Source organism: Rattus norvegicus, chromosome 1 (assembly GCF_021556685.1).
Source record: "Rattus norvegicus strain SHRSP/BbbUtx chromosome 1, alternate assembly SHRSP_T2T, whole genome shotgun sequence".
NCBI classification, from domain to species: Eukaryota; Metazoa; Chordata; class Mammalia; order Rodentia; family Muridae; genus Rattus; species Rattus norvegicus.
The window spans coordinates 96,076,738-96,098,668 of record NC_141534.1 but is presented as its reverse complement, the minus strand read 5'-3'; the positions used below and the strand labels follow the sequence as shown (position 1 = coordinate 96,098,668).

At 46.7% G+C, this 21,931-nt stretch overlaps 1 protein-coding gene across 1 annotated transcript in view; it reads right to left on the bottom strand.

The window, feature by feature from the left end:
* LOC148007312 (uncharacterized) overlaps positions 1-20,644 on the bottom strand; it is a 29,328-nt gene extending 8,684 nt beyond the window's left edge. The window contains exons 1-6 of the mRNA XM_087603333.1: positions 20,608-20,644; positions 20,311-20,430; positions 18,969-19,136; positions 15,588-18,457; positions 3,682-3,947; positions 935-3,384 (exon numbers count right to left, since the gene is read on the bottom strand). Of these exons, the coding sequence (XP_087459459.1) occupies positions 935-3,384; positions 3,682-3,947; positions 15,588-18,457; positions 18,969-19,136; positions 20,311-20,430; positions 20,608-20,613 (5,880 nt within the window). The 5' untranslated portion in view covers positions 20,614-20,644. The remainder of the gene's footprint in view (positions 1-934; positions 3,385-3,681; positions 3,948-15,587; positions 18,458-18,968; positions 19,137-20,310; positions 20,431-20,607) is intronic.
* Positions 20,645-21,931: the final 1,287 nt, after the last annotated feature.

Sequence of the window (21,931 nt, the reverse complement as noted above, 5' to 3'; positions counted from 1 at the left end):
CCTCCTTCTCCTCCTTCACCTTCTCCTCCTTCTCCTTCACCTTCTCCTTCTCCTCCTTCCCCTTCTCTTCCTCCTCCACCTTCACCTTCTCCTCCTTCTCCTCCTTCGCCTTCACCTTCACCTCCTTCTCCTTCTCCTCCTCCTTCACCTTCTCCTTCTCCTCCTTCCCCTTCTCCTCCTCCTCCACCTTCACCTTCTCCTCCTTCTCCTTCTCCTCCTTCTCCTCCTTCTCCTTCACCTTCACCTTCTCCTCCTTCTCCTTCTCCTCCTTCGCCTTCACCTTCACCTCCTTCTCCTCCTTCACCTTCTCCTCCTTCTCCTTCACCTTCTCCTTCTCCTCCTTCACCTTCTCCTCCTCCTCCTTCACCTTCTCCTTCTCCTTCACCTTCTCCTCCTTCTCCTCCTTCACCTTCTCCTTCTCCTCCTTCTCCTTTACCTTCACCTTCACCTTCTCCCCCTTCTCCTCCTTCTCCTTCGCCTTCACCTCCTTCTCCTCCTTCACCTTCTCCTTCTCCTCCTTCACCTTCTCCTTCTCCTCCTTCTCCTTCACCTTCTCCTTCTCCTCCTTCCCCTTCTCCTCCTCCTTCTCCTCCTTCGCCTTCACCTTCTCCTCCTTCTCCTCCTCCTCCTCCTCCTTCTCCTTTACCTTCACCTTCACCTTCTCCCCCTTCTCCTCCTTCTCCTTCGCCTTCACCTCCTTCTCCTCCTTCACCTTCTCCTTCTCCTCCTTCACCTTCTCCTTCTCCTCCTTCTCCTTCACCTTCTCCTCCTTCTCCTTCTTCTCCTTCGCCTTCTCCTTCTCCTCCTCCTTCTCCTTCTCCTCCTTCGCCTTCACCTTCTCCTCCATCTCCTTCTCCTTCTCCTCCTCCTCCTCCTTCTTCTCCTTCGCCTTCTCCTTCTCCTCCTCCTTCTCCTTCTCCTCCTTCGCCTTCACCTTCTCCTCCTTCTCCTTCTCCTTCTCCTCCTCCTCCTCCTCCTTCTCCTCCTCCTCCTCCTCCTCCTTTGTTCTCTCTGATCCCCAACTCTGTAGCCTCTTTCTCTGGACATGTTTCCCCCATGTCCCAACTTTCCCCTCTATATCCTGGATCAGTTCCTTTCCTTCCCTAGTCAATTCCCCCTTGTCCCTTCCCAGCTCCCTCTTTTCCTCTTCCTTCTTCCTCTCTGGGGACAGCATCCTGTGTTGCCTGTCCTCCATGTCCTCCTTGTGAACTTCCATTGTCTTTCCCAATCCCCATTTTCTCTTTTCAGGGGTCAATGTCCCTTTTTCAGTAACTGTTTTTCTTTTTTCTCTATGCGGTTTCTTCTCTGGTCTCTGTAGTTTCTTTTCTTCTGGAGCTGTCTTCACATCTGTAGTTAATTCCTTTTGGGGGACTTCTTGTATTGTTTTTTCTGGTGCCACTGTCTTTTCTGGGTGGGTTGATTTCTTTTCATCCATCATTGGTTCTCTCTTCTTTTCTTTACTAAGTTGTTTCTCCTCCTTTCTAATTAATCCTCTTTCTTTTTCAAGTAACATCTGCTTAAACACAGTTAACTGCTTTTGTGGGACATAAGATGTTTCTTTGTCATGAGTCTGCGTATCTTCTGGGTGGGTTGGTTTCCTTTCTGATATGATTGACTTCCCCTTCTCCTTCTTTGTTTCCTTCTTTGGATGGGTTGGTTTCCTTTCTGATGGGATTAACATTTCCTTCTCCTTTGTTTCTTCCTCTGGATGGGTTGGTTTCCTTTCTGATGTGATTGACTTCCTCTTTCCCTTCTTTGTTTCCTCATCTGAACCAGTTAATTTCTCTTCCAAAGTGATTAACTTCCCCTTCTCTTTCTTTGTTTCCTCCTCTGGATGAGTTGGTTTCTTTTCTGATGTGACTAACTTCCTCTTTTCCTTCTCTGGTTCCTCCTCTGAACTGGTTGATTTCTCTTCCGATGTGATTAACTTCCCCTTCTCCTTCTTTGCTTCCTTCTCTGGATAAGTTGGTTTCATTTTTGTTGTGATTAACTTCCTCTCTTTTTCCTCCTCTGATTCCTCCTCTGATTTCTCCTCTGATTCCTCCTCTGATTCCTCCTCTGGTTCCTCATCTGGACTGGTTGATTTCTCTTCCTCTGTGATTAACTTTCCCTTCTCCTTTGTTTTCTCCTCTGGTTGCATTAACTTCTCTTCCTCTGTGATTAACTTCTCCTCCTCCTCCTCCTCTGGTTCCTCCTCTAAACTGGTTGGTTTCTTTTCCTTTCTAATTAACTTCCTCCCTTTCGTCTCTGTTTCCTTGAACTTTATTGATGTCTTTTTCTCTTTGAGTTTTGTCAACTCCTCTTTGTCTTCGGTTATTTTTGCTGTCATTTTAGACTTCTTTTTCTCTAACATCCCATGACTGTCTAAGAAATCTGTCCTTTTTGTCTTGTCTTTTGGAGAAATATCATGTTTTTTCCCAACGCTTATTCCCTCTTGATCTGCAGATTTTACTTCCCTCTTGGTAGCTCTTTTAGGCACCTTTCTTTTATGGACAGGTGGCTCCTGAATGACTTCCTCGGGTTCTAATGGTAGCGTTTGTGAGATCCTTCTCCAGGGACATAGGTCTGTGAAGAGATCCCAGCTGGGTTGATCAATGAGCACCATCTCAGCCAAATCCTCCAGTTCTTTGCCCAGGTCCCTTTCCATCCCTGGATGAGAACTTGCTATTCTTGAAGTGACAAGGTGGCAAATATCCTCTCGCCAAGACTTCCTCTCTTCGGGAGAGCTCGGATGCCCAGGAACACCTGCTAAACCACGACTTGGCTTTTCAGGTTTAATCACTGTGTCTTGTTCTAGCTCATCAGGGAGTGGTAATTTCTTTTCGATTTCTTCCTCCAGTGCTTTGGCAGCCATCTCTTTTAACTCCTGTTGTGCTAAGTTGTCTTTTTCCATTTTCCAAAGCTTTTTTAAGTGAGTCTGGTGTTTTGGCTTAAGGGATACCTTGTCTGTGGCTTCCAGGGCTACCAAGGCCTTTTCAACTCCCAAGACTTCTTCAGCTCCCAAGGCCTTTTCAACTCCCAAGGATTCTTGAGCTTCCAAGGATTCTTCAGCTCCCAAGGCTCCTTTGACTCCCAAGGCTCCTTTGACTCCCAAGGCTCCTTTGACTCCCAAGGCTCCTTTGACTCCCAAGGCCCCTTTGATTCCCAAAGCCCTTTTGACTCCTAAGGTCCATTTGTCTATTAATGTCTCCTTGACTTCTGTTGCTTCTTTGGTTTCTTCCTGGGTTTTTTCAGAGCCAAGAGGCAGTTCCAGCATTGAGGGAACATCCTTGGTGTCAGTCTGTATGAGTTTCTTAACCTTTTTTGATTCCGCTGCAGTCTCTAAAGGCTCCTTTTGAAAATCTGTCTTTCTGCTTCTCTTGGTTATCTTCAGGGTTCTTCTAACTGTGGGATATTTGGAGAAAATTTGTAAGAAAATGTGGGGGTTGTAAGGCTTTCTGTGATAGCTAGTTTAGTGAACTGAGAGTAGAGCTATTAAGGCAAAGGGAACTGAGGCTTTAGAGTTTATAAATGCTTTCATCCATGCTTTGACCTTGGCATTTGTTTCTGGGGAGCTTTCTTAGGAGTACTGCTTCCTATGAGCCAGACCCTCCCACTTCACTGGTTGTTTTTTATGTCCCTTTGCCTTATTAGCCCCAAATAGGTCCCACCCATTATCCCCATGTTCATCCCCATAAATACCAATCTTCCTGGTCTTGCTTTGAACATGTTTCTTTCTTTTCTTCAGCCCATCAATCATTTTAGAATCTGATGGATATACAAATGTTTCCTTGTCAGTTATCTCCAGGTCCTTCTCCACATCAATAGAAAAGCGCAGGGAGTCAGCTCTGTGTGACAAGCTCAGGTCTTCATTTAACCGCTCCTTTATGTACCCACGCAGGTCCTGCAAGTCCTTGTCTTGAATCCTCAGTATGTTACTTAGAGAAAAATCATCCATCACTTCTTGACTACGAAAGTAATGAAGAAAGGAAGACAACTCTGAGTAATGGATAAGACAAAAACATTTAAGGGGTTTGCAACCCCATAAGAACAACAATACCAACCAACCAGAGCTCCCAGGGACTAAACCACCATCCAAAGAGTACACATGGACAGACCCATGGCTCCAGCTGTACATGTAGCAGAAGATGGCCTTGTTGGGCACCAATGGGAGGAGAAATGCTTGGTCCTGCCAAGGCTGAATCCCCCCACAGTGTAGGGGAATGTCAGAGCGGGGAGGTGGGAAGGGGTTGTTGGGAAGAGGGAGCACCTTTATAGAAGGAGGAGGAGGAGGAGTGGGAAGGGATAGGGGGCTTATGAAACTGGAAAAGGAAGTAGCATTTGAAATGTAAATTTAAAATATCCAATTTTAAAAAAGGCAAAATTTAAAAAGAGAGGTGGGGCTGGTGGTGGCAGTGGCCTTAGCTCATGCCTTTAGTCCCAGCCCTCAGGAGGCAGAGGTAGGATCTCTGTGAGTCTGAGGCCATACTGGTCTACAGAGGGAATTCTGGGACAGCCAGGCTATACAGTGAGATCTGGTCTTGAAGAAAAGAAAAAAGGAAAGAGAGAATGGGGGGCGGGGGTGGGATGGCTCAGTGTTTTGCCATTAAGACCACTGGCTGCTCTTCTAGAGGACCTGAGTTGGTTCCCTGAACCCACATGGTGTCTCACAACTGTCTGTAACTCTAGTTCCAGGGGATCTGATGCCTTCTTCTGATCTGTGCAGGCACTGCACACCCATGGTAGGTGTGTGTGTGTGCGCGCGCAGGCAAAACACTCACATGCACGTAAAAGAAAAATAAATCTTTTAACACATTTTCAAAGAAACAAAAGAGAAGAGAACAGAAAGTATAAAGAAATGGAAGAGGAAATACGGGGGAGGAAAAATGTACAAAGCACAGTGGAAGAGGCGGGGAGTCATTCAAAGCACAGTGAGCTGAAGCAGACATGGGGAAAGCATAGAGGAGTGAGTGGAAAAAAAATATTCTTTGGCCCCATAAAAATCTGGAAAAGAGATCTTTTTGGGTTCTCAAAGCCACTCAGACAAAGCAGTCCCTCTTGGCAGTAAGGGGCAGAGCAAAGGGACAGAGAGAGAACGCAGGGCTCATTGCTTGGTTGGTGTTTTGTTTTGTTTTTAGAATGTCTGTGTAGTATAGCCTGGACTAGAAGTAGCCCGTTAGCCCCAAATGTGATCCTTCTACTGAAGCTCCTAGTTGCTGGGACTTCAAGTGTGCATTACCATACCTGCCTAAGGGAGTCCAGTAATTTATAATCTTTGCTTGGTAGAGTTTTGGGGGTGGATGGTTTTGCTTTTGTTTTGTTTTTGTTTGTTTTGTTGTTGGGTTTTTTATTTTTTGGGGTTTTTTTGTTGTTGTTGTTGGTTTTGGTTTTGGTTTTTGTTTTTGTTTTAGACAGGGTCTCATAAACTCCAGAGCCTCCTGCCCCTGGCTCCCAGGTGCTGGGGTTATGGGCATGATTTGGGATTTTTAGGGTTAAATTGCTGCAACTGCTCCTTCATGATGCCTAACAGCAAGAACATAATAAAGCTCACTTCAGGGAACTAAAGTATAACCCAAGACTCAGGGTATATAATCCATGCACAGCCCAGGGGGTTAATGGAGAAATGTAGAAGGTCATTGTAAGATTTCCTGAGAAGAGGATTATTTTAGGATTTCATTGCTGTGAAGAGACACCATGACCAAGGCAAGTCTGATGAAGGATAACATTTAACTGGGGCTGGCTTACAGTTCAGAGGTTCAGTCCAGTATCATTGTGGCAGGAAGCATGGCAGCATGGCAGCATGGCAATCAGACACGGTGCGAGCGTTCTACACCTTGATCCGAAGGCGGTAGGAGACCATCTTCCTCTGGCAGCCAGAAGATTCTGATTCCACACTGGGTGGGGGCTCGAGCCCAAGAGACCTCAAAGCCCAATAAGGCCACACTTCCTAATAGTGTCACTTTCTTTGGCCAAGTCCTTAAGCAAAAGAATCTATGGGGGCCAAAACTATGAAAACCATCACAAGGATGCTTAGTGTCTGTCCACCTCACACTCCCCAAGCCTAAACACATCATAGAGCAGATCTTCTGCAACCTCTGGGTTTCCAAAGCTTCAGCCTGTGTTGGTACTCCCTCTTTTCTTTTTTCTTCCCTTCTTTCTCTGTAGTCTTTGGTTCTTTTTGAGGCAGTAGCTTGGCGGACAGCCCAGGGCACTCTCAATGTCCTTGTCTATCTACTTCAGTCTCCCAAAGGCACAATTACAAAGCATGTACCACCATGCCCGGCTTGAATAATTTATCTTGAAATGTGGATAGACAAAGGTTAAAAATAAGACTGTAGGGTTGGGGATTTAGCTCAGTGGTAGAGCACTTGCCTAGGAAGCGCAAGGCCCTGGGTTCTGTTCCCAGCTCCGAAAAAAAAAAAAAAAAAAGAACCAAAATAAAAAAAAAAAAAAAAAAAAAAGACTGTACAGGCTGGAGCAATGAGTGGTTCAGCAGTTCAAAGCACTGGCTGCTTTAACAATTGACCTGTGTCCAGTTCCCAGCACCTGTCTGATAGCTCGAAACCATCTTTAAAATCTAGTTCCAGAGGGTGAGACACCCTCTTCTAGCCCCCATGGGCATGAAGCATGCACACGGTGCACACCCATACATGCATGAAAAACACTCGTACATATAAATAAATCTTTAAAAGAGTGTGGGTCTGACAGATAACTGACGGAGGAAGCCCTGGGAGGCCTGGTGCCATTCATTTGCCTATAAGAGTACATTCATGAATTGTCACTCCTGGGTATGTGTTTTCAGGAGCTCCCTTGGTTCTTGTGCTTTTTCCAGCTTTCTGTGGCCCGTTGTGTCACCAGGAATACAGCAGGCTTCCTCTAGGGGAGGCCATAGCTGTCAGGGTAAAAGTGTCTATTCGTTCATCCAAATGCAGTCTTTTCTGAAAAGCACAATACATTAAGAGCACACATTTTTGTGGTTTGTTTTGTTTTGTTTGGGGTTTTGTTGTTATTGTTGTTGTGTTGTTGTTTTGTTGTGTTGTTGTGTTTTTGTTGTGTTGTTTTGTTGTTATTGCTGTTGTGTTGTTGTGTTGTTATTGTTGTGTTGTGTTGTGTTGTTGTTTTGGAATTATCAAGTATCTCTTCAGGGAAATTTTTTTATTGTTTATTACATTTTTTTTTCTGTGAAAGTGCCTGTGCTGCCTGGTGGATGGATAGGGGACAAGGATCAAGTTTTGGGAGTCAGTTCTCAACTCCAGCCATGTTGGTCCCTGTGTACAGAATGTAGTTCCTCAAGCTTGCCAGAAGTCATTTGTACCATCTAAGCTATCTCACCAGCTTAAGCTTTTATCTCTATATCTATCCTTATATTTATTTATTTATTTATTTATTTATTTATTTAGTCTTTGGAAATTAGAAGGAATGAGGAAATAGTAGGTTATGACGTGTGAAGCACTCTCATGACAACGCAGTCCCAGGGTAAAGTCACTGCTGCCACCACGGCCTCTGAAGTCAATGCATCATGAAGGAGTCTTCTGTCTGGTCATATCTTTGAAGTTGTGGGTTAACATTGGCAACCAAGTAATGGAGGCACATGTCCAAGGCTCCCTAAGACACTTAACACAATGGACCACAAGGTGCTCTGGGCTTAGATTTTTCTAAACCCACTTTATCTAGGGTCCTTTGACCTCCCTTCTAGCCCATCAGCCGGAGGTAGGGGGAAAAGAAGGCTAATAGGAAAAGGGAGTTGTGGACCTGTTTAGATGTAGTTCCTTGGGATGATTCCAACTCTTGTTGTCAGGATACCAGCAGCTCAAATCAATAGCAAACACCACACATGTATCAGAGCAGGTGGCATGGTCCAACAGAAACTGGAAGGCTCCACAGAATCAGCGTAAGTCAGCTGAAGTGGCCAGAAACAGCCAGAATACCACGAAAGGTTCTTTGGAGTGTTTCTCTCTATGAACTGAAGTCCAATGAAGCATTGCACAGACAGTGAAAGCCAGCAAAGTGTTACATGGCCAGCAAAGACCAGCAAAGGCCGGCAAAGACTGCCAAAGGCCGGCAAAGACTGCCAAAGGCCAGCAAAGGTCAGCAAAGGCCGCCAAAGACCTGCAAAGGCTGGCAAAGACTGGCAAAGACCAGCAAAGGATGGCAAAGACTGCCAAAGGCCAGCAAAGACCCACAAAGGTTGGCAAAGGCCAGCAAAGACCAGCAAAGACCAGCAAAGGCCGGCAAAGGACAGCAAAGGTCGGCAAAGGCCGGCAAAGACCGGCTAAGACTGGCAAAGACTGCCAAAGGCCAGCAAAGACTGCCAAAGGCTGGCAAAGACCAGCAAGGCATTGCAATAAAAAGTGTCCTCTCACTCTTGGTTAGGGTTCCATTTATCTTCTTTTATAACATCACTAACCCTCTCGAGGGTCTGTTTTCAGCAAAACACTACATGTTCTCTCTCAAGACAGCTTCCGCGAAAACATCACAGTGGACAACTGAATTTTTAAATAAACCAGAAACTCCCACTTCAGGATGTACTTTGAGGTTGGGAGTTTCTGGAGCCTTACTTTAAAGACTTGAGCTGCAGCTTCAGGGAATCGCACAGATCCCTCACACTCCTGCAGTGTATGGCCTTGAACCCTTCAGGGTTTCCTCTGTGGTGGTGTGTGTCCTAATTTCCCAGTGTTGGCTTTGCCCAGACTTCCTACCTCTGAAATGTATCTGGTGGCACTCATGTCCTGGCCTGCAATGGATTCACCTTTTTTTTCTAATTTTTTTTTCTAATTTCAGTCAAGAAAACATGTATATATTCAAATTTTTAGTTGGCACTTCTAGGTGTTTAAAGACCCTTTCCTTGTATTCAAAGTTTCTGATCTAATTAACATCTAATAGCAAAGCCTTGATCTAACATGTCCTACCTGGTTCCATGATCAATAAAATGGCTGAAGTTTGGTATGTAAACGGTTTCCTGTTAAGAAGAGAGTTACAAGGGGCACTGGAGAGGTGGCTCAGTGGTTAAGGACACGTTACTTTTGTCAAGGACCTGGGTTTAGTTCCCAGATCCCCTGTGGTGATTCACACCCGCCTGTAACTTCAGTTCCTTTAACCCAGTTTTGACTTCCTCCTCCTCTCCTGCTGGCCTTTGTTGGTGAATTACCAACTGCTTTTCAAATTCACTTGTCGGTGTAATGTTCTGTGCACTGTGCAAAGTCATCCTAGTATTTTTCAAATGCTGGTCTCACTGCCCCATTTCTAGTTGCAAGTTTGTATAAGCACTGTTCCTCATTTATTCTTTGACTTGTTAATTAAAGCTAATCAGTCAATGAATGGCTGGGCAGAAGAGAGAATAGGGCTGGATTTCCGCCAGTCAACTAGCCAAGGAGGGAGGGAAGGAGGGAGGGAAGAAAAGACAGGGAGAAAGGGGGGTAGAGAAGGAAGAGGAGGAAGAGGAGGAAGAAGAGGAGGAGGAGAGGAGCCAGCATGAGGAAGGGGTTCAGAGAGACATCATGGGAGAATACACTTGAAGCAGAGAGAGGCGGATCAATACTAAAACTGCAAATATATGGAGATTTTGGCTATTTTCAAATAAATCTTATAGTCTCTGTTTTATTCATTTGGGAGTTAACCAGGATAGAGAAAAAAAAGCATCTTTTAAAATTACTTCTACACACCCTACACACTGACACACACACACACACACACACACACACACACACACACACACACACACAGCATACATACTTAAATGCCAAAAAAGCACTCATATACATTAAATGAAATAAATCTAAAAAAATGCAATTAAAATAAAAAATGGACAGGACTTTGCCCATACTCTGTGCATGAGATATGCTCTCGCCATTTCTCCTTCTGGGCTTCAAATCAGCTCCAGAGTTGTGAGGAACAGCCCTTTCCTGAAAGCCCACATCAGAAATAGACATGGTGACTTTATACCTATAACCTGGGGGACTGATGCAATGGGGTCACAAGTTCAAGGCTAGCTTGGGCTGCATACAGAGTTCCAGGCCAGTGTAGGTTTTGTGGCGGAAGGAACATTCTCAGAACACTAAACAAAAAACCCACCAAGCAAATAAAACAAACTTAAAACTAAAGGAAAGCTAGACTAGGAAGAAATTATAGCCACAGTCTGGTTTCGCCTGGGTGACGTCATGAACACCACCATTTGTCTTTTTAGGCACCAGGCAGGAAACCCCGTTAGATCTGGTCATGTATATTTTATTGGTGAATTGCCAACTGCTTTTCAAATTCACCTGAAAGCTGGGTCTGGAAGCAAGAACGGCTTCTAATGTCAGTCTCCAGAAGCCCAGATTCTGTGTGAGGTCACCACCCCCCACGCCAGTTCTGTGACAGAACAGAAAAACAAGCAGCCAAGGGTGTTAACAGCATCGTGACCTTGAGAACAGCTAGAAGATGAACTCCATCCGACAAAATGCCCATGGTGAGAAGGAGAACCGAAGCTCAACTCTGGAGAGAAGGCTCTGGGCTGTGAAAGTCCTGATCAGGACTCCAACATAACTGTTTCAAGGCTTCCTCAGTCTGTTTCTGCTAGCCAACAAGTGAATGATGCCCTCTATCTGCTGCTATCTGTCCACTGACTTGGAAACCATACCTGAGGCCACTCTGCACTGCCTAGGTCTCTCAGTCCGGAGCTCCAGCTGGCTGCCTCAGTGGAACCTCCCCGCTGGATTTCTGCAGGACATTTATAAGCTCCCGATTCTGTGTTATCTTTTATTTATTCTTCTTGATTGGGCTACCTCAATGATTGCTGTTGACTGTTCCGAAGCCCCCAATTTGATGGTGCTTTAATGTATGCCTACCGACTGGTTCTGCTGAGGCAGCCAGCTGGAGCTCTGGACCTGCTATGTGTGATTTTTTTTTTTATTTTACCGTTATGTACTATTTACTTAAACCCAATTCAAAACCAAAAGAACGGCTATCACAAATCTTTGTCTAGACCATACAAAATAGCCCTTCCCCCTGCATATTCTAGACTCAGAAGCATCGACCTTTGTCCTAGTGACAATAGAGAAGGCCGGCAGCAATGCTTCTAGGATATTAATCCTGGGGGCGCGTGGGGAGTGTCTCTGCTGATCTTTGCTTTTAATCTCTGTCCATTCTTCCTAAACAGCCCTTCCTTCTGCTCCCTCTAGGGTAGCGGTCTCAGCCTGTGCATACTAACTGCTTGGGGGTTGCATGTGAGATACCCTGCAGACCAGATGTTTGCGTTATGATTTGCAACAGTAGCAAAGTTATAATTATGAGATAGCAATGAGATAATTTTATGGTTGGGGGGTCAGCACACCATGAAGAGCTGGATTAAAGAGCCACAGCACTAGGAAGGTTGAGAACCACCAGCCTAGGGCTTCAATTTGCCACTGGGGAAAAAAATTGGTGAGGAACTGGTGTCATAGAAACATCCTAATACATATATAGGAAAGGAATTTAAATGGAGTCATCACATAATGGGGAGAGGATGTCCCAGCCAGACATCCTATCCCTCCGAGTCAAACCCCCAGTGCCAGGAATGGGTTACATCTTGTTGAGTCATTGGCCAGAGGGACCCCATGGATCTCCCCAAACACCACAAGAGATTAACCAAGGCTATGAACCAAGGCTGCTCTCCACGACCTGATGGTAAAGCTCTACTGATGAAGAAACAGAGGAAGAGAACATGGAGAAGACAACTGGTGCCCAACTAGAAGCTCTAACCCTGCTGACTAGCATTTGAAGAGTTAAAATAAAAACTTCATAAAAACTGCAAAAGAACAGCAGATAAGGGGACAGGACAGAGCAGGCCTGAGATGTGCCCGGCCAAGCCTAAAAACAAGGTCGAGGGATTGTTCCAGGAAGGGGGCCATCCGGACGGATGACTCCCTGCTCTACAGATAAAGATAAGACGTTCTCCTATATTGAGAACACCCCAGCCCTCACGTACTGCTTGCAGATGAGACCTTGTACCCATTTCCCTTGCTGATAACCACGCTGAATCCCCTTGCCTTCCCCTATAAAAAGCCTTAAATTTCGAGTCTTGGGGGTCGATTCCTCTGTCTCCTGCGTGAGACACGTTTCGGCCGGAGATCTCGTTAATAAACGCTACCTCTTGCTGTTACATCAAGACCGGCTTCTCGAGTTTCCTGGGGAACTCCATCCCGAGACTAGAGTGAGAGGCTCCCCAAATTTAGGGGCAGCTCTTTCACATTCACGGTCCTAGAAGATGCTCCGTCTGCCACCAGAGAATGGTAATCCTCGATGTCACCCAGCTACGAACCCTGTGACCTTCAACAGGGACTTTTCTGCAAGACAGAGTGCCACAGTAGTGGCAAAGCATTGTGGGAGTAACCAACCACTTTTCGGTTGGATTGAAGGCTTGCTTCACGAGATGAAACTGATACTTGGTGCCAAAGGAGCCAAGTAACCTGAGACTGAGTAAGCAGACCTGGAGGAAAACCTAGTACTAACTATTCCAGTCAAGGAACATAGCTATAAAATGACTCCTGATGGCATATTGTTCTGCGCTTAGATCCATGTCTCCCTCAACCCTCCTCAGGAGAATGCTCTTCTTGCAGTGGATGGAAACGAACACAGAGACCCACGGCTGGACACTGTGCAGAAAGGAAGAGGCTTTGGGGCACTCAGTTCTAAATGGGACGCCTTCATCAAACCCTTCCCTTCAAGGCTCGGAGATCTATGCAGGAGAGGAGGCAGAAGGACTGTAGGAGCCAGAGGTGATGGGTGCCTCCAAGGGAACTGTGCCTTCCAGACATAACAGATCTAATACACGTATGAATTCACAGATACAGCGCAGTATGCAGAGACCCCCATGGGTGCAAGCCAAATGGACCCCAGCACTTAGGGAAGAAACAGGCATGAGGTCCACCCCTAAACAAGGAGGTGTTTGCAACTGATGGCTGCTGGGGGAGGAAGAATCTGTCTCCTCCACTTGAGTGTCATCGGATATAACCAACACACTTCAGAGCAGGGCCCCAAGTCCAGGAGTAGTTGGCCAACATAAAACTCCATGATTTTTATTTTATTGGGGTTTTTTTGTTTTTGTTTTTTTGGGGGGGTCTGGTTTTGTTGTTGTTGTTGTTGTTATTGTTGTTATGAGAAAGAATGTGGAGATGGGGAGGATCTGAGATGAGTTGGGGGAGGGGAAATATGATCAAAATACATTGTATGAGAAAAAAACTAACGTTTATTGAGGCAGGATCTCACTATGAAGCCCTGTGAAACTAATGAAGAACTTTGTAGACCAGGCTGGGCTCAAACTCTCAGAGAACCATCTGCCTCTGCCTCTAAAGTACTGGGATTAAAGGCATACCTACTATTCCCAGTCTGGAAAACGTTTGTTTGTTTATCTGATTGTTTTTTTTTTTTTCTCTGTGTAGCCCTGGCTGTCCTGGAACTCCCTCTGTAGACCAGGCTGACCTCAAACCCAGAGAACCATCTGCCTGCCTCTGCCTCCCAAGTATTGGGGTGAAAGACACACACCACCACCGCCAGGCTAAACTGTACCTTCTTTTTCTTCTTTGTTTAAATTAATTATTTATTAATTTTTGTTTTTCTGTGCATTGGTGTTTTGTCTGCATATGCATGTCAGTGTAAGGGTGCTGCATCCCCTGCATGTGGGTGCTGGGAACTGGACCCAGATCCTCTGGAAGAGTCGCCAGTGTTCTGAACTGCTGAGCCATCTTCCCAGGACCTATGTTTTATTATTTTTTCTTATATGTGTGTATCCGGGTGTGGGCATGTGCAAATGAGTACAAGTGTCCAAGGAGATCGGGCTCTCTGGAACTGGATCTATAGGTGGTGAGCCAACCGGTGTGCGTGTTGAGAACCAGACTTGGGTCCTCTGCAAGAGCAGTTCGTGTCCCTGACTGCTAAGCCATCGCTGTAGAGCATGAGGCTACATTTTCAAAAAGCAAATTTAAGTGAACTGGAGAGATGCCTCACCTGCTGCTCTTGCAGAGGACTGAGTTTGATTTCCAGAATCCAAGGTGGTGGAAACTCTAGGTTCAGGGTATTTGACCCTCTCTTCATGTCCCCATAGGCTCTGCACACTGCACACAACACACACACACACACACACACACACACACACTCACACGCTCACTCACACACATACACTCACACACACACGCTCACTCACACACACACACTCACACACACACACACACGCTCACACACACACGCACACACACACATACTCATAAATAAATACATAAATAAATAAATAAAAAGTAACAAAAACTTGCTTAAAACCAAATATGAAAGACCAGACGGCTCAACAGGTATAAGTATTTTTGCCTTGAACACCTAATGAATTGGTTATGGAGAAGTTGGCTATGACGTGATGCTTGGTGATTTTGTGAATTCACTGAAAAGGGGAATACTTGATCCAACAAAGGCTGCAAGAGCTTCTTTCCTGGATGCCGATGGGTGACAGGTTCTGTAGTAACAGAAATTCCTAAGGAAGGAAAGGACTCTGGAATGGGTGGAGTGAGTGCCAGAGGTGACACGTTCTAACTCCCAGACCAGAGCTTTGCCCTCCTCAACCACCTGTGGCAGGTGCCCTTCCTCCCCAACAACTTCAGAGCAGTCGTTTGAAGAAAATGAGGGGGAAAGGGGGTGGCTGGTCACTAGAACCATCCGTTAATGTTTTCAGTTTACAATATATTACATATTATAGAATGTTTATTGGCATCATCAGCTATGCCACCAGATAATCTGTCCTGTGCTTCTAAATAAACACGTTTGTGCACATCCCTGTCCTGGGCATGAGAGCCATATACCAGTGTCCTGCTTCCGCCTTAAATCTCAGAAGCACTTCTACTCTCTGTCAAAGTCAGGACTGTAAGGCTGTGTCACCAGATAGGGCGGTTTCGAGCAGCCTTTCCATCATGAGGGAGAATAAGCATGTGCAAAGTAGAGAAGTCCCCATTCCGTGACAACATTTGTGTAACAACATTTTGTTTAGCATTACAAAAAAATAAGCTGGAGAGATGGCTCAGCGGTTAAGAGCACCGACTGCTCTTACAGAGGTCCTGAGTTCAAATCCCAGCAACTACATGGTGGCTTACAACCATCTGTAATGGGATCTGATGTCCTCTTCTGGTGTGTCTGAGGACAGCAACAGGGTACCCACATGTGTTTTTTGTTTTTGTTTTTGTTTTAAAGTCATTTTGGAGAAAGAAGAAAGATTAAGAAAAGAAAGAATAACAAGATAGAATAGTCACAGTGATGTGGGCCACTCTTTTGATTGGAAGATAATGTGGCCTTAAATCCTGAGAAGTCTTTGGGGTTTGTTCTTGTTGTATTTTTGAGCCATGGTCTAAAACCCTCGATCCTCCTGCCTCACCTTCCTGAGTGCTGGGATTACAGGGTGTGCATACCTGTACTGGGGTGCTGTTTTGAAAAAATCTTAGAGAAGCGAGGGAACGACGGAAAAATTAATCAGGACTGAGAAGTGGTCAGGGTGGCACTGAGGGAAAACAACTGCAGACCAGAGGAGGGAAATGGCGGGAAAAAAGCAGTGAAAGGGGGTAAAGAGCAGAAGCCCAAGAGAAACCGTGAACGGGGAAGCCCAACACCCAACTTACTGCAGTTCGTGGTAGACAGACGGTTGTCTCAACTGGTGCAACAGCATGGCCTTGCTTTGGATGCCCGTGTATTTGGACAAAAGGTGTAGGACCTTGGCCCGCACGGTCTTCTCACTGTCCATCAGCCCCATGATCAGGGGCACAGTGAAAACCTGACTTATGAAGCCTAACCTCTCTAGCATTTCCCAGGCCAGCTCCCGGATGCTGGCGTTGTAGTGCGTTATATCTTTGAGCAAGCGGCAGGCCGTCTCAATGCGCATCCTGGAAGGGACTTGGTGGGTGGCAAAAATGCCCGCCAGAGCCTCGAAATACTTCTTGTACTTCTCCGTAGAACAGAAAACCGTGAGGTTGAGGATGGTCTCTACCATATTTTCAATAATGTCATCACTAAACTTCTTCCCTATCCAGCTCTTGTTTGACATGCTCTCAAGGATACCGTAGGATTGTCTCTTCTGCTCCTGGTACAGATCCTTCGCTTTCCTAGTTTGCACGTCCATATCTTCTGAACTCAGGGACGTCACTGAGTAGATTCTCACCAGTTCAGGGATATCCTCAACTATCTCTTCGTACGATAAGCACAGATCATAGCGCAGGAAAACCGGGGTGCCATCTGGCCAAAGGCGGGCACGGATCACCGAGTTAGGGATGTAGCAGTCGGGAGCAAAGGGCCATTTCTGCCCTTTGCCAAAGTAATAGTTGAACATATGGTAGACGTTCAGTCCGTCCCAGCCTGGGACCTGTAACTGAGCAAGGATGGCATCGCCGTAAGGTAGCTTGGAGCCAGAAGAGGAGAACTCGACGAATTTTTCCTGGGCGAAGTACAACCCAGGTCTCTCTTGAGTCAAGGTAGACATGTGTCTGCCCTCCTCCACTACGTGGGGCACAACATCATCAAAAGCGATGACCCGTTGGTTGACAAGGGTCTCTAGTCCCTCGAGTTCTCGGACGCTCTGTTCCATGTACGTGAACTTGGGTACGAATATCAATTCGAACAGGAAGAAGAAGCTGGGGAGGAAGGGCTTTGGGGTCTCGAGCAAATCGTCTTCAAGGGTTTGGGTGCTTAGATGCATGAGGTAGTTGGTAGGGAGCAGCCTGAGGCAGGACACTATGTAGATGCTATGGTTGAAGGTCAAGAGCAGGTCACCTCGACTGTTGGCGAAGCAGGGTGAACTAAAATGCAGCTCAGATTCAAACTGAGTGATGAGTTTCCCACGGAAGTCCCAGATCCGGACCGATCCATCTGTAGCTCCCGTGACAAAGAGCTTCAGGGAGAGACAGATGTCAAAGGAAGTGACTGCACACTCATGCAGACAGTTCGTGTGCCTCGCCCTCATATTAGGCCGGGAGGCTGATGCTGATAAATCTTGAAGGTTCCAGACAAACCAGCAGGAGTTTTCAGTGATGGCACCCACAGAACCCGGCAAGAGTACCACGTGTCTTAAGGGATAAATACAGGCAATTGCAGTCTCGGGCTCCAGGACCATTCTCCTCTCTGAGTGCACCACCTTTGTGAGGTATATGTAGTTGTCCTTTCCATAGGAACACACTAAGGAACTTTCTTCAAAACCCTCTGGTGTGCACAACGCCAACACTGCCCCAGAGTGAATCTTCTTCTCCGTCCGGATAGAACAGTGCTGGGATAGGATTCTCACAGTGCCGCTCTCATGACCACAGAACATCAGCCCCTTTTTACTGTCGACCGAACGAGAGCCGCCATAAGCCAGGCATTTTATTTTGTCTTTGTCGTTTTCCGAAGTGGACAGGAGGTATTTGGCCGGACACGGGGAACGGGTGGCATCAAACACCAGCAGCTCCGAGCTGCCAGTTGCCACAAAGAGCTCCTCCCTATCTGAGTGATAGGCCCAAGCCACAGCCTTGTCCATGATGAGCAGGGGCCAGGTGACAATGAGGAGGTCCCCTGTTACTGGAGACAAGAAGCGGAGCAAGCCATCCCCCGTGGCGCACAGGATCCTAGTACAGTTACGGCCACAGAAGACCCGCTGTAGCTTCTGCGGGGCTGAGCCGCAGACGTTGAAGAGATTGTAAAAGTGAGGCAGTAAGTACAAGGAGAAACTAGACTTGCTCTGGCAGAAGAACGTGCTGTTGTCAATGCATCGCAGCTGCAGCAGGTCCGTGCCGATGTCCAGCTGCCTCAGCAGGTTCCCAGAAGTGAGATTCCACTCCTTCAACAACCCATCGCTGCCCGCTGTGAACAAGGTGTAGGTCTCCGGCCGACTGTGGATGGATATGACGGATGTGGGGTGGGCCGTGAAGCTGTGGAGAAACTTACTGCTGTCTAAGTCCCAAGCGTGGACCTCTCCAGTCATGTTCCCAGCGTAGAAGGTGTTCTGTGGCACGCAGCTACAGGAGCAGGTAAGGGAGAAGCCGCTGGACAGGAGAGTGAACACCTTCACTTCTTTAAGCCGGCCTTGACCCTTGCGGGTAAAAACCCTCACTGCACTCTCACACAAAGCTATCAGGGAGCCCATGGGTGCGCTCATGTACAAGTCCTGTACAAGCTCATAGCTGCCCAGGGCCATTTTGTGAGCCATCTGAAGGCCCTTGCCATTTGCCACAATGAACCAGGAAACCACGGCTCCCAAAGTCCCCGAAAAGAGCACCTCAGTTTCTGAGTCATAGCAGAGACAGCTGATGGAGAAGGGGCAGGGTACTGTGCTCAGAGCTATGAAGGCCTGCTGGTGGTCTCCAAAGACGTGCAGGCGCATGTCGTCACAGTACACTATCAACAGGCAACGGGAGGCCACATGGGCCATCGACTTGACAGGCGGCACCTCATCCGTCATTGGGAATTTCATCTTCGTGACCTTACTTTCCCCTCCTATACCTTTCTCCTGTATCCACAGTACTACCTAGAAGAGGGTAGAAAACAACAGAGTCTGATCACGGAACAGAGCATCTGCCGGACTGTGCTGTAAAGAAAAGCCTGCCTGTCTCCTCCTGTAGACAAAGGAAGGATTTGGTGATAATGGGGTTCACAGTACTGGGTACCAGACTTACGATAGAAGCCTTGGATTCAAGACCCTTTTTTTGTTGGCCTTCCATCTACTTTATAATGAACATGTATGCTTTGGGCCTGACAGTTACTGGCGTAAAAGGTCAATCTGGAACCTGGAGCCAGGTATTAAAATGAACTAATTTTCTGGGTGTGGGGGTCACATGTCTGCGATCCCAGCACCCAGGATGCTAGGGTGGAGAGCATGTACTATATATTGAATCTAAAGCCAACCTGAGGAACATAGGAAGACCCTATGTATAACATGAATGTATAACGTGAATTTATTCAGAATCTCTTGCTAGAATGAGGACATTTTAGATATGGGACCTATGATAAAGGAAGGGTCACAAATGAAGTAGCTTTACTTGTGCCTGTCTCTCAAAGTATTCCACCCAGTTAAAGGCGACAATGTAGTTGGCATCCAGTGAGTAGACGCTCATGAAAGGCATTTTCTGTAAATGATAAGGCTCATGGTACAGCGTCTGGAGCAAGTCACTCGGGATACACATGTTTTTTCTGACTTCTTCATGAACCTGAGAGAAAAAAAAGTATCAGGAGGTGAGAAGAATGAGCCAGCCCCTGCTCACCGAAGACACACTGAGGGCTTGGTCAAAAGTGGCTGGTTGAAGCTCCTCACGGTTTCGTTTGCGTTTGATTCTCACCACTAAGGGCTGGATCTAGGGCCTCCTGCATTCTAGGCAAGGGTCTAACCACTGAGCCCCATCTCTGGCCCCTCAACAGTGAATTTGAGGTAAGTGCTTTATGGCTCGGCTGGATCCTCTTCTTACTTTAAAACATAATTACTTTTATCTCATCCACATGGGGTCTGTCTGCCTGTACACATGAGACACCTATGTGCAGTGCACAGAAAGGTCACAAGAGGGCGAAATCCTCTGGAGCTGGAGGTGCACACAGTTCTGAGCCACCTGAGAACTGGGATCCAAACCTGGGTCCCTTAGAAGAGTAGCAAATGCTCTTCCCCACAGAGCCACCTCTCCAGCCCTGTCTGGCTCTTTTGAAGCAGTGCCTCGCTATGGAGCCCAGGGTATTCTGGAACTTGTAACCACCCTGCACCAGTCTCCCAAGTTACGGGGTCACAGGTAAGCCCCGCCACGCCCAGTTTAATGAGCTCATCTCTTTTAAAGATCAATTTTTATTAAAGCTCTTAAACTATGTGTATTGACATGCTAGCGTATCCCTTTAGTCCAGCATTCAGGAGACAGAAGCAGATGGATCTTTGTGACCTTGGGGTTAGCCTGGTCTACAGTGCAAGTTCCAGGACAGCCAGGGTTACACAGGGAAACCCTGACTTGACTAACAAAATTATATGTATATGTGTACGCCACGTGTATTGTGGGTACCTTCACTACGAAGCAGTTATCCGTCCATTGAGCAAGGTCAAGACTGCACTCCAGGGGATCGTACTGCTTCTCTCTGTGTGAATAGGTGCATGCGTGCATCAGATGCGTGAGACCTCTCTGAGCTGGCATTGGTGTGGGTTCTGGGAACTGAACTCCAGTCTTCTGGGCGAGCATACATGTTTTAAAGAGCCATCTTTCCAGCCCCCGAATGCTACTGTTCTAATGTAGAGGAGAATGTCGTTCAGCTGTACAAAACTGTTCGTGTCCTACCCATGCCCCATCCTCCCAGGGCAGGAAGAGGTCATTCACCCAGGCCCACCATATGCACAGCTTTCCCACAAATCACCTCACTGTCCTTCAGGATATCATGGATGATGGTCTTCAAATTCTTCCACTCGGGAACAAGTCTAGGTGAGGAAGAAGACTTAATCTTCCAGTTATTCCTATTCATCTCAGAGTGTAGAGCCTGGGAGAGAGGAGAGAGAATATTTGAACCTCATCATCTGATTGGTATTAGACTGAAAGCCAAGGGAACCGAGAGAGATGGGGGGAGGGGACAGCAAGTTACAAAGGGAGGAACGAGCACTTGTCAATGAGGAAAGCGTCTTTAGATTTATTTGGTTTATGTGTATTAGCATTTTACCTGCATGTATTTCTGTGCGCCACACACAGGCCTGGTTGGTACCTGTGAGAGGTCAGAAGAGGGGGGTCAAATGCCATGGAACTGCCATGCGGGTTCTGGTAATCCAGTCTGGGTTTTCTTCAAGAGTTGTACATAAGCAGGCTGGAGAGATGGCCCAGTGGTTAAGAGCACTGACTTCTCTTCCAGAGGTCCTGAGTTCAAATCCCAGCAACCACATGGTGGGTCATTACTGCCTACAATGGGATCTGATGCCCTCTTCTAGCAGGCAGATGTATATGCAGGCAGAGCACTCACATAATTTAAAAAAAAATTTTTTTTCCAAGTTAGGTTGACAGTTGTGGCACGTAGATTTAATCCCAGTACTTAGGAAACAGAGGCAGGTAGATTTCTGTGAGTTCGAGGCTATGGCTATATACTTGTCCTCTAGGGATTGGTGGAGCATGAAAGACCTCATTAGCATGAATATCACTCCGGCCTGATAGCTGCCGGAGGCATGTCAACACATGCGCTGTGTGGGTGTTTACCACAATCGAGTACCGGATGTCGGCACCATCTTTATAGATCATGCCGCTCCCTACACATAGTGAGTTTCAGAACATCCAGGACTACAGAGAGAAACCCCATGTAGAAGTTAGGCCTGGTTCTGTCTCCCAGCCTCAAGCTCCAGAAATTAGACTCAGACTCAAGTTTGGCCCCCTTCTCTGACTAGTTCTAACTTAAAACAATCCATTTACTTTAACCTACATTCTACCACGTAGCTGGTTACCCGTGCTCCGCTACCATGTGTCCATCTCATCTTCCAAGCAAATCTCCTACCCAGCTCTATCCCAGAATCCTGCCTCCCAGATGCCCCACCTCTATTTCCTGCCTAAGCCATAGGCCACAGGCTTTTTAATTGACAGGTGATGCATCCATACAGCAAACATGATATATCCTCTCTAGAACCCTGTCTCAAAACAGCAATGACAGAAAACAAATCTAGGGCTTGAATTTTCTTCACCCTCCTCCCCAAGTCATAGTCTCGCTATGTAGCTCTGGCTGGACAGGAAACCTTAAATTCCTAGAGCTCTACCAGTCTCTGGTCCCTGAGTGCTGAGAACAGAAGCATGAGCCACCGTGTCTGGCAAGAAATGTTTCCTTTCCTCAACTAAAGCGCCCGAGGACTACAGTCAGCGAATAAGAACCACAGGGCTTTCCAATCAAACAAATTTTAAACGCACTACACAACAAGGGCTGTGAAGAATTGCACTGAGATCGAGAGCGAAGGAGAGAGAAGACAGAAGCTGGGCTCCACAAATTTACATTTATAACCCCAGATTCTGGT